This window comes from Hyla sarda, chromosome 2 (assembly GCF_029499605.1).
Source record: "Hyla sarda isolate aHylSar1 chromosome 2, aHylSar1.hap1, whole genome shotgun sequence".
Classification (NCBI taxonomy): Eukaryota; Metazoa; Chordata; class Amphibia; order Anura; family Hylidae; genus Hyla; species Hyla sarda.
The window spans coordinates 75,579,817-75,592,731 of record NC_079190.1 but is presented as its reverse complement, the minus strand read 5'-3'; the positions used below and the strand labels follow the sequence as shown (position 1 = coordinate 75,592,731).

General features: G+C 40.5%; 1 protein-coding gene across 3 annotated transcripts in view; it reads right to left on the bottom strand.

Moving 5' to 3' along the window:
* Window positions 1-2,974: 2,974 nt before the first annotated feature.
* The window catches only part of RB1 (RB transcriptional corepressor 1), a 170,445-nt gene continuing 160,504 nt past the window's right edge, over window positions 2,975-12,915 (bottom strand). For all 3 annotated transcript variants that reach the window (XM_056562104.1, XM_056562107.1, XM_056562105.1), the window contains exon 27: window positions 2,975-3,260. In XM_056562104.1, the coding sequence (XP_056418079.1) occupies window positions 3,172-3,260 (89 nt within the window). In that variant the 3' untranslated portion in view covers window positions 2,975-3,171. The remainder of the gene's footprint in view (window positions 3,261-12,915) is intronic.

Genomic DNA, 12,915 nt, shown 5'->3' with positions numbered 1-12,915 from the left:
AACCAAGCCTTAGCCACGTGAAAAGGGAAGCAATACCAAGGCCTAGTTTATACACCTGTAAAACTCTTACTACAACAAGCTTTCAGAAATAAATTATGACCCATATTAATTTTAAAACATCTGCCCAGTTGTACAGTTTTAACAAATCACAACAGGTGTAAACAGCCCCTGTAAGTAGCCGGAAAAGTTGCGTACGTTGTATGTCCTGGCTTCAGTGGCATCTGTAGTACTCAAGTGTAGTATGGATAACAGTATTGTCAACTGGTGAATAAAAAAACACCTTTACTTTTTTTTATTTAAAAGAAAATTGAAAAAAAAAGAAACATTACAACAAATTGTCATGCGTACAGTAAATAGCGTGTTGTATTTTACAATGACACTCTAGGGATGACCACATTAAAAGGTTTATAAAATTAGCCATGTTGAAAGCTATTCTCTGAAATGTTATTGAGAGATGAATACGTCCTTGGTAAAAGAGGGAAGGGGGTCAATGTGCTGGGACCCCAATGATCACTAGATTAGTGAAAGGGCCCTTGGCTTTTAGTTTGGAAATCTGGGTGTGCAGACCTGTTTTATTACTGAAATGTTAAAGTATCCTAAAGGGGTATTCCAGGATAGCTAAACAGATTTGTAAATTACTTCTGTTAAAAAATCTTAATCCTTCCAATAATTATCAGCTGCTGAAGTTGAGTTGTTCTTTTCTGTCTCGCAACAGTGCTCTCTGCTGATACCTCTGCTTGTCTCTGGAACGGCACAGAGTAGAAGAGGTTTGCTATGGGGATTTCCTTCTACTCTGGACAGTTCCCGAGATAGGTGTCATCAGAGAGCACTTAGACATAAAAGAACAACTCAACTTTAGCAGCTCATAAGTACTGAAAGGATTAATATTTTTTAACAGAAGTAATTTACAAATCTGTCTAACTTTCTGGAGCCAGTTGAGATATATAAGTTTTTTCCTGGATAACCCCTCTCCAGACCCATCTGTTTTACGATTTCTTGGGGCATACATGTATTTAACAGAAAATCAGCACAACAGAAAGCTACAAGAAAAGATGTCCCAGAATTGTTAAAGGGGTTTTCCAGGCAAAACCTTTTTTTTTTAATATATATATCAACTGATTTTTAAATTACTTCTATTAAAAAATCTTAATCCTTCCAATAGTTATTAGCTTCTGAAGTTTTCTGTCTAACTGCTAATGATGTCACGTCCCGGGAGCTGTGCATGATGGGAGAATATCAACATAGGAACTGCACAGCTCCCGGGACGTGAGTCATCAGAGAGCAGTTAGACAGAAAACAACAACTCAACTTCAGAAGCTAATAACTATTGGAAGGATTAATATTTTTTAATAGAAGTCATTTACAAATCTGTTTAACTTTCCGGAGCCAGTTGATATATATAAAAAAAAGTTTTGGCCTGGAATACCCCTTTAATCTTACTAGAAATATATGACTAAATAGTCAACTGGGCGTTTACAATTGGGGTGTGTGTCCCTATACTATCAGACACTGTCAGCTCTGATTGGATAGCCTACACCAGTGTTTCCCAACCAGGGTGCCTCCAGCTGTTGCAAAACTACAATGCCCAGCATGCCCGGACAGCCGTTGGCTGTCCGGGCATGCTGGGAGTTGTAGTTTTGCAACAGCTGGAGGCACCCTGGTTGGGAAACACTGGCCTACACGGTGGTTATTTGTTCATACATTTCTACTAAGAATAACAGGAATGAGTTATAGGAGAAGATGCTCTTGAATTGTTATTTCATGTGGAACACATGTTTTCCCAAAAACAGACAGGTCAGGAGGGGCTGCGGGTCCCCTTGAAGCTAAAAACACTTCAGACTACATCAACACATGTATACAAGGGTAAGATGAAAGACAAACACTCTGAGGTCCCAACATATTAAAGGAAATCCTAAAATGGCATTTATATGAATTCACAAAGTTTTATGTATAATGTTTATACGACTGACCGCATTGACACCAAACACGGTCCCAGCACTCGGCAGACGTCAGCGCCCTTCTTCACCTGAGATAATGGGAATAGAGAAGGCTGCTGAACCAACACTCCACTGTATGTGTACAATAGGAAAATCCCTTCCAGCTACAGTCATACAGTGACTACCAGGGGCTCATCTAGGATACTGATTGGTTCTCTTCAGTAGTAATACTTAGAAAGTGAAGTCAGGTGAAAATGTGCACAACACTTAAATAAAATTCAAGTAAGATACAATTAAAATAAATAGTGCACCGTAAGATCAGCGGAACCATTCGCGGCTTCACTTGAATAGAGTTAAGCTGCAGTTCCTCTGCACAGCGGGGCTGGGCTGGCACTGCTGTGCAGGGGCTGTAATGATGATTCAGGATCCTTGAGGGTCCCAGAGGTCGGACCCCCATGGATCAGAAAGCAATGACATAGCCTAGTCGTATATCTTCACTTTATGAGATGGGAAGAACCCTGGATTTTTTTCGGGGTGAGGTTATAGAAATGTCTAGAAGAAAATGGAGATTAAAGGGGTCGTCCGATGGAAAACTTTATTTATTTATTTTAAATCAACTGGTGCCAGAAAGTTAAACAGATTTGTAAATTACTTCTATTTAAAAATCTTAATCCTTCCAGTACTTATTAGCTGCTGAATACTATAGAAGAAATTCTTCTCTTTTTGGAGCACAGAGCTCTCTGCTGACATCACGAGCACCGTGCTCTCTGCTGACATCTCTGTCCATTTTAGGAACTGTCCAGAGCAGCATATGTTTGCTGTGGGGATTTTCTCCTACTCTGGACAGTTCTTAAAATGGACAGAGATGTCAGCAGAGAGCACTGTGCTCGTGATTCAGCAGAGAGCTCTGTGTTCCAAAAAGAGAAGAATTTCTTCTATAGTATTCAGCAGCTAATAAGTACTGGAAGGATTAAGATTTTTTAAATAGAAGTAATTTACAAATCTGTTTAACTTTCTGGCACCAGTTGATTAAAAAAATAAAAATAAAATAATAATAATAATTTTCACCAGAGTACCCCTTTAAGATTACCTTGAAAACTCCAGCTATTCTCAGTCTAAACTTCTTGTGAAAATAAAAATCTATAAGTGGTACTAAGATATATAAAAACCAATAAACGTCTGAAGGGTTGGATTACATTAGTGTAAGGGGGGTTGTTTCGGGGGTTATTTCCCGCTAGTCTTCTTTTTTTATGGAGTCCTCGGTCTTGGTTGAGTCTGATGACTCCTCAGACTTTTGTCTTTGTATTCTTGTCCTTGCAGATTCTGTGAAAACAAATAATATTAATGTCAGCAAAACTTTACCCTATAAAAAGGCAACAGGGAAGATTTACTATGCATGATGCACCAATTGTGAAAAAAAAAAAATGGCATACGTGTCCCGTGCCGAATTTATTATGTGTCTTAGACACAGTTTATACCCCACGAGAAGCTTCTAAAAAGTGTTTAGAAAAGGAGATGTGTCAAAATGGTGTAAAAAGTATAAAAGGAATCAGATTTATTAATGGTGTTCCTCATCTATTTGTCAGAAAATATTGGGGTAAAGCTTGTGGCTAGAGATGAGCGAATTTACAGTAAATTCGATTCGTCACGAACTTCTCGACTCAGCAGTTGATGACTTATCCTGCATAAATTAGTTCAGCTTTCAGGTGCTCCAGTGGGCTGGAAAAGATGGATACAGTCCTAGGAAAGAGTCTCCTAGGACTGTATCCACCTTTTCCAGCCCATGGGAGCACCTGAAAGCTGAACTAATTTATGCAGGATAAGTCATCAACTGCCGAGCCGAGAAGTTCGTGACGAATCGAATTTACTGTAAATTCGCTCATCTCTACTTGTGGCATTAAACAAAATTGTATATAAAATGTTTATTTATATATATATATATATATATATATATATATATATATATATATATACATACATACACACACACATGGTATTGACCAGTGGTCTCCAAACTGCGGACCTCCAGATGTTGCAAAACTACAACTCCCAGCATGCCCGGACAGCCAACGGCTGTCCGGGCATGCTGGGAGTTGTAGTTTTGCAACATCTGGAGGTCCACAGGTTGAAGACCACTGGTATAGACTAATACTTTACAACCAATGTGCCTCTAGCTGTTTTGCGACACTGGGAAACACTGGTCCAGCATATTTCTATATCCTAATAATATGTGGCCTAAAGAAGATGCCTAACATATCGAAACATATCGAAAAGATGCATCGAAACGTGCACCACTGTGAAAGAAACTTGGCGCATTCTTTGCCCCTCTAATCCACTATTATGTTGTCTAAAATTTATGACCGTAGTAATAAATCTCTCCAACATTTTATACATTTCTAGAAAACTACCAGCAGGAATTCTCCAGTATTTCTAGCAGAAGTATAAGGGGAATGTGCTGATAAATTGGTCTCATTTATCAAAATTGTCAAACAAGAAGACTCCTTGCTCATTCCCTAGTGTAAACTACTGTATCGCATTCATTTTATTTTTCCAGAGAAGGTTATGAATAGACTGCAGAGCTCTGACCAACAGATAAGAAAAACAAGGGGGAGCTATTCTACCAGTCCGTCTTCCTCTACCCCTCCTGAGCTCATTAAAGGGGTAGTCCCATGTAGGAGAATGTCTTCCCTATAAGCAGGGCCGTGGAGTCGGAGTTGGAGTAAATTTTGGGTACCTGGAGTCAAAGTCGGCAAACAATGCACCGACTCCGACTCCTACTAAATTTAGATTGGAATTAAAAAAAAAGCAAGTTTAAATGTCCCAATTCACAAAAAGTTATAATTAATGAATTCTCTACTATAAGAATAAAGACCAATGCATGCAGTGCCTCACGTAACCGCAAAACGAACACGTTAAGTGACTGAAGAAGCATGCTTTTCATGTGCTTTACTATATGGCACACAACGCACAATTAGGAGCGGCAATACTTATACTTTCCATAGTGTTGTGCTCTGCTGTTACAGGGAACCCATGGGTAACCTAGCCTCTCACTGATAAGGGATTAAGGAAATATGATTTTTGCAGGACTAGAGACACTTGTATAAGTGAAGGGAATGGAGGGTCAATAGTTCAAGACTGAAGCTGTAAACCATTGGAAAAACTGCTGCCATTCAGCTAAGGCTATAAAAACTTGTAAACTCCGATTGTTAGCTTAAACTTTAATACATTCGCATATTAATACAGAGGAGTCTGAGTCGGAAGTACAAAAAATTGCGGAGTCGGAACATTTATCTACTGACTCCACAGCCCTGCCTATAAGTGTCTAATGGCACAGGTGGGGTCCGACCGCTGTGACTCCCAGCGATCTCCTGTATAGCACTTCAGCTCTCCTCGCACACGTAGTGGGGATTGGCATGCCTTCCATTCATGTTCATGGGAGAGCTGGAGATACCCGCTCCATGTGTGAGGGGAGCCAGAGCGCCGTACAGGATATTGTGGGAGACTCCTGGCGGCAGGACCCCTCAGTGATCAGACACTTATCTCTTATCATGCAGATCGATGAACGATTTTCCTACACCTTATATTAGGGTCGTAGTAATGTGCACATGTGCCAAATTTATTGAATAATGCATGGCACGTGATAAATATGGGGCTAGTACACTTTTTTTTTTTTGCTTCTCTGTGACTTAAAGGAGTAGTCCAGTGGTGACTCAGTGGTTTACAACTTATCCCCTATCTTAAGGATAGGGGATAAGTTTCAGATCGCGGGGGGTCCGACCCCTGGGGCCCCCCGCGATCTCCTGTACGGAGCCCCGACAGCCTGCGGGAAGGGGGCGTGTCGACCCCCGCACGAAGCGGCGGCCGACACGGGCCCCTCAATACAACTCTATGGCAGAGCCGAAGCGCTGCCTTCGGCAATCTCCGGCTCTGCCATTGAGATGTATTGAGGGGGCGTGTCGGCCGCCGCCTCGTGCGGGGGTCGACACCCGCTATCTCGGCGGAGAGCCGGGGCCCCGTACAGAGAGATCGCAGGGGGCCCCAGCGGTCGGACCCCCCGCGATCTCAAACTTATCCCCTATCCTTAGGATAGGGGATAAGTTTTTCACCACTGGACTACCCCTTTAACCTGTTGCATCAAAATGTGCACATTATTACAAGTACTGTCCACAGCCAGTTCAGTGAGCCAGGTCTGGATTTTTTTGACAAATTGTGCAACAAAGTCGCATATGATAAATTCATGACCACTGCAAAAAGTTTACCACACTATGGTTTAGCTACACAATTTTTGACAAAAGCATCTAAAGCACAAGTTGTGATGAAAAGTCTCTAAACAGCAATGGAAAAATATCATACCAAAAATCAACACCACAAAAACAAGTTAAAAACCAATGATAAATTCCTCCCATAGTTTCTTTTTTTTACACTATTCCATACTTCATTTTCCTTGTGGCATACTGATATATATTAGCTAAATATATTGGCCTCATCTGACATTGGACCCTTATGGACACATGTCGGGGGCTTTCACAACAGGGCAAAAAAATGTGATGTGAATATAGCCTAAACAGATTTACAGAGGCCGACCCATTATTGTGCTTTATGAACATTACACGTTTACTTGCATGGTTATGTATGGATGGCACTAGTATTATTACATCAGCCTACAGTGCCTTGCAAAAGTATTCATCCCCCTGACTTTTTTCTTAATTTGTTGCCTCACAACCTGGAATTAACAAGGACTGTTTGAGGTTTTTGATCATTTAATTTACAGAACATACCCACAACTTTAAAGAGGTTTTTATTTTGTAATTATTATTTATTGTGAAGCAAACAACAAATAGGACAAAATAACAGAAAAAAATGTGCATAACTATTCACCCCCCCTAAAGTCAATACTTTGTAGAGCCACCTTTTGCGGGAATCACAGCTTTGGATAAGTCTCTATGAGCTTGCCACATCCTAAAATGGACAGAGGTATCAGCAGAGAGCACTATGGTCAGACAGAAAGGAAATTCAAAAAGAAAAGAACTTCCTCTGGAGTGTACAGCAACTGATAAGTACTGGAAGGATTAAGATTTTTAAATAGAAGTAATTTACAAATCAGTTTCACTTTCAGGCACCAGTTGATTTAAAAAATTAATGTTTTTCAGTGGAGTACCCCTTTAAGTCTGACCACTGACCAATTTTCCATTGGATTGAGATCTGGGTTTTGACCGTTCCAACACATTTACATGTTTCCCCTTAAATTACTTAAGTGTTGCTTTAGCAGTGCGTTTGAGGTCATTGTCCTGCTGGAAGGTGAACCTCCGTATTAGCCAAAAAATCATGAACAGAGTGTGACAGTTTTTTTTTCAAGAATATCCCTGTATTTAGCACCATCCATCTTTCCGGGTGCATTCACACCACGTTTTTGCAATACAGTTCCTGTATCAGGTTTTTGATGAAAAACGGATTCCTCAAAACCTGACTAAGCTGTGTCAAAACGTGTGTACAAATTTCAACCCGTATACAGTTAAAAACCGTATACGGTTTGAAAAATGATGTCCGGTTGCATCCGTTTTTAAAGAAAAAAACGTATATGTTTTTAACTTTTCACTCCATTTTGAATAAAGTTTCACTTGTTTGATTGAAATTCCAAGAAAAAAGACTGTGCAAAGTGAAAAAACGTACGTTGAAAACTGGATGAAACAGTAAGCACATATGGTTCTGTACGGTTCCCATTGACTTCCAGGTTTAAAAAAAACTTATACGGTTTAATACAGTTTTTCACCAGGACCAAAAAACGTGGTAGACTACAGTTTTGGGTACAAGAAAAACCAAAACTGCCAAAACCGTACAGGATGCAAAACGGACACAACCTGATGCAACTTTTGGCATACAGTTTTCAATGGAGAGTCAATGCATACAGTTTTCAATATGGTTCCATACGGTTTTCACATTGAAAACGTATATGGGAACTGTATTGCAAAGACATGGTGTGAATGCACCCTCCCTCATCTCCAGTTTCCCAGTCCTGGCTGCTGAAAAACATCCCCACAGCATGATGCTGCCAGCACTATGTTTAACTTTGAGGATGGTGTTCTTTGGGTGATGTGATGTGTTGGGTTTGCGCCGGACATAGCGTTTTCTTTGATGGACGAAAAGTTCAGACCAGAGCACCTTCCTCCATACATTTTGGGAGTCTCACAACCTGCCTTTTTGTTTTTAGCTGAAAGTAATGGCTTTCTTCTGGCCACTCTGCCATAAAGCCCAACTCTATGGAGGGTACAGCTTATTATCGTCCTATGTACAGATACTCCAGTCTCTGCTGTGGACTCTGCAGCTCCTCCAGGCTTACCTTAGGTCTCTGTGCTGCCTCTCTGATTAACGCCCTCCCCTCCTGGTACTTGAGTTTTGCTGGGCCGCCGTCTCTTGGCAGGTTTGTTGTTGTGCCATGTTCTTTCCATTTGGTTATGATAGATTTAATGGTACTCCTGGGGATCATCAAAGATTTGGATATTTTTTTTTTTTTTTTTTTATAACCTAACCCTGACTTGTACTTCTCAACAACATTGTCCCTTACTTGTTTGGAGAGTTCCTTGGTGTTCATGGCAGTGTTTGGTTACTGATGCCTTTTGCTTAGGTGTTGCAGCCTCTGGGGCCTTTCAAAAAAAGGTGCGTATATGTAATGACAGATCATGTGACACTTAGATTGCACACAGGTGCACCAGAGCTTTTTATGGACTTCCTAACAAAGGGGGGTAGGTACATACGCACGTGCCAGTTTTCTATTTCTAAACAATAGTTTAATTTATATATTTTTCTCATTTCACTTATACTATTGTGTTCTGCTTCATCACATAAAATTCATATTAACAAAAAATTTAACTTAAGGCTGTAAAGTACCAAAATACGAAAAAAGTCAAGGGGGCTGAATATTTTTGCAAGGCACTGTATCTGCGATTTGGTGTGTCTGCTGTTTTTTTTTTGTCCACAGATTTCATTCATGTTTGTCTTTAGCAAAAGTTAGACCCCACCCTGATCTATTGATTATATATCCGTCATTTCCCAACCAATGTGCTTCCAGCTGTTGCAAAACTACAACTCCTAGCATGCTTGGTCACTAGTTGGCTGTCTGGGCATGCTGGAAGTTGTAGTTTTGCAACAGCTAGAAGCACACTGGTTGTAAAACATAAGTCTATATTGTGTGTGTAGATATTCTCTGTCTGTCCCTGAACCCCTGCATCATTATTTAGCTAATGAAGACCACCGGTGAGCGCACAGAGAGCAGAGTGCTCACCTGTAGCATTCATTAGCATATTCATATACGGGGTTAGGCGGATGGATAATATGGAGGAGGCAGGGGAGCTAGGTGAGCAGGTTCCCTGCCTCCATTGCGTGCTAGAGCGCAATGCAGCAGGAAGATTACAGTGCCAGTAAGTGTAACCCTCTTTGTAAAGCTGTTAACCCGCACTCTAACTCAACATATTGGTTTAGTGTGGGTGAACAGGGTGTCAGATTCTCTTTAAGATGCGGCACATATACTCATACATGTAAGATACAATAAAATTATTTATAAAACAGAAGTTGACAAAGAAAAAAAAATGCAACTTTAAAATCTAAAAATACAAAAGAGACGTCAGTATGACAGTTCTGTGGAGGTGTACAGTGTGTCACTAGGTTTCCTTGTCTGACTCTGCCGCTCGTCCCTATAATGGTTTTATAACCAGCCTAAAGACGAGAGACTTGTTCACATGAAGAGAGTAGGAGCAGACTATTTTGGTACAAATATTCCTGCTTAGGCAATTTACACGCAGCTATGACACGACAGACAGAAAATATATCTCAGATTGAGCAATTGTTCTTCCTTTCAAGATCTTTACAGTCTCCTTTCAGTTCTTGTTTTCTACCGTGTTATACTTCAACAGCTAACTTCCTGGACAATGACTCATGAGCCGCCCGAGAAAAGTTATCATGTCTGACTTTTATATGCAAACGCTATCAAAAATAATCCCTGACCCATTTGCATGTCTGTAGTACTATGGTATGTGTTGTCTCAGGACAAGGTAGATACATAAATACATTAGGTAGATGCTCATTAGTAGAGAGGACCACCCAAAATTGCATCTAAAAATTGGGTGGTCTTCTCAAATGCAAAATGCATGGTGGACAGAAAAACTGCCACACAAAATCAGGTCTGAATAAGGGGGTGGTCTTCTCAAAGAGGTGACCTCTGGAAAGGTTTCACTGTATTTACAAACAGGTGACACTTTTGTATGAGATGCAGCGATCTTATTTCTGTATAGGTGTATGTTCACACGTGCAAATTATGTTGCAGGTTTTCTGCAGAGTATTTTGCTCCCCAAGTCAATGCAAAATATGCATGTGTGAACTTACCCGTAAGGAAAGTTTTTCCACAAGAATCGTTTTAATGTAAACGCTGGTCTCATTAGTAAGAGTTGTGTAGTAGACTGCAGAAACGTCATTATATGCGGATGGTAGTTTTCTTACACAGTAGGGGTGGGACAAGCTCCCTCACTTATTATCTAAAAGTACACCTATGTGCAATTCATTCGGCCGACGGAGAGTTTTGAGGCCCTAATACACATATGATAGGCTGCTGGTTCCGCCCAAATCGGTGGATCCAGACAATTTTTTTCTAATGTGTCTGGGTCCTTTAAGGCGTTGTGGCACATTTCCTCCAGATAGGTCCTCATTCTCATGAGAAGATCCATAGAAACTTAGAATGTGTCGGCAGATAAGAACCATTTGGCCCATCTAGTCTGCCCAATAATCTGAATACTATGAATTAGTCCCTGGCCCTATCTTATATGAAGTTATGCCTATCCCATGCATGCTTAATACCTTGGGGACTCAAGGTTTTTCAGTTTTTGGACTTTTGTGACAAAATGGAAGAAAAAAAACACCATTTTGTAACTTTTGGGGGCTTCTGTTTCTATGCATTAAGTTTTTCGGTAAAAATGACACCTTATCTTTATTTTTGTATTACTTCTGGAAAAAATCATAACTACATGCAGGAAAATGTATACGTTTAAAATTGACATTTTCTCACCCCTATAACTTTTATTTTTCTGCATATGGGGATGTATGAGGGCTCATTTTTTGCTCCGTGATCTGAAGTTTTTGTCGGTACAATATTTGTTTTGATCGGACTTTTTGATCGCTTTTTATAAATTTTTTACGTGTACGCCATTGACCGTGCGGTTTAATTAACGATATATGTTTATAGTTCGGTCATGTACGCACGCGGCGATACCACAGATGTTTACTTTTATTTACATGTTTTTTTTTTTTTTTTTATGGGAAAAGGGGGGTGATTCAAACTTTTATTAGGGAAGGGGTTAAATCCCATTTATGAACTTTTTTTTTTTTTACAGTTTTTTTTGCAATGTTATAGCTCCCATAGGGGCTTATAACATGCAGTACATTGATTGCCAGCACTGTTCAGTACTATGCCATAGCATTGATCAGTGTTATCGGTGGTCGATTGCTCAAGCCTGGATTTCAGGCTTGGAGCAATCAATCGCCGATCGGACGTGCCGATGTCAGGTAAGGGACCCTCCTGCTGCGTCCTAGTTGATCGGGACACTGCGGTTTCACTGCGGTGGTCCCAATCAGCCAGACTGAGCTGCCGTGAATGCTTTTCTTTAGATTTTAGATACGCTTCTAAAGGGTTAATAGTGCCGTCACCGCGATCGGTGACACGCGCTATTATCCCTGGGTCCCGGCAACTGTTAACCACCGGGACTGACCCAAAATGACGCGGGGTCACCGAGTGACCCTGCGTTATATCGCAGGTGCAGGACGAACAGGTACGCCCTGCGTCCCCAGATTGACAGCTAACACTTCTGCAGGAAGGCTATTCCAAGCATCTACTACTCCCATGTGTCTCCCGTGAGAAGGGAGCCAGAAGACGTGCATGCGTGCTGCCACCCCATTCATTCTCTAAGTGAGAGCTGCCAGCGTTCTCCCACCAGTGGGACTTATAGGGAATAACTTGTAGTCATGGGATAACCCCTTAAGGACCAGGGGTTTTTCCGTTTTTGCACTTTCGTTTTTTCCTCCTCACCTTTTAAAAATCATAACCCTTTCAATTTTGCTCCTAAAAATCCATATGATGAATTATTTTTTGCGCCCCCAATTCTACTTTGTAATGACATCAGTCATTTTATCCCAAAAATGTACGGCGAAACGGAAAAAAAACAACTTTGCGACGAAATTGAAGAAAAAACTCCATTTTGGAAATTTTGGGGGCTTCCGTTTCTACGCAGTAATTTTTTGGGTAAAAATGACACCTTATCTTTATTCTGTAGGTCCATGCAGTTAAAACGATACCCTACTTATAGGTTTGATTTTGTCATACTTCTGGAAATAATCATAACTACATGCAGGATAATGTTGATCAGACTTTTTGATTGTTTTTTATTCATTTTTTCATGATTTAAAAAGTGACCAAATATACGCTATTTTGGACTTTGGAATTTTTTTTTTGCCTGCACGCCATTGACCGTGCGGTTTAATTACTGATATATTTTTATAGTTCGGACATTTACGCACGCGGCGATACCACATATGTTTATATTTATTTTAATTTACACGTTTTTTTTTTTTTTTTATGGAAAAGGGGGGTTATTTGGACTTTTATTAGGGAAAGGGTTAAATGACATTTATTAACTTTTTTTTTTTAACACTTATTTTTGGCAGTGTTATAGCTTCCATAGGGACCTATAACACTGCACACACTGATCTTTTAAACTGATCACCGCAAAGCCATAGCTTTGCATTGATCAGTGTTATCGGTGGTTGATTGCTCATGCCTGTATCTCAGTCTTGGAGCAATCAATCGCCGAAGGGACGCGCCGGAGGAAGGTGAGTGACCCTCCGCTCATGTCCTAACTGATCGGGACACCGCATTTTCACTGCGGTGGTCCCGATCAGCCCCACTGAGGAGTCGGGAAGCTTTTACTTTCATTTTAGA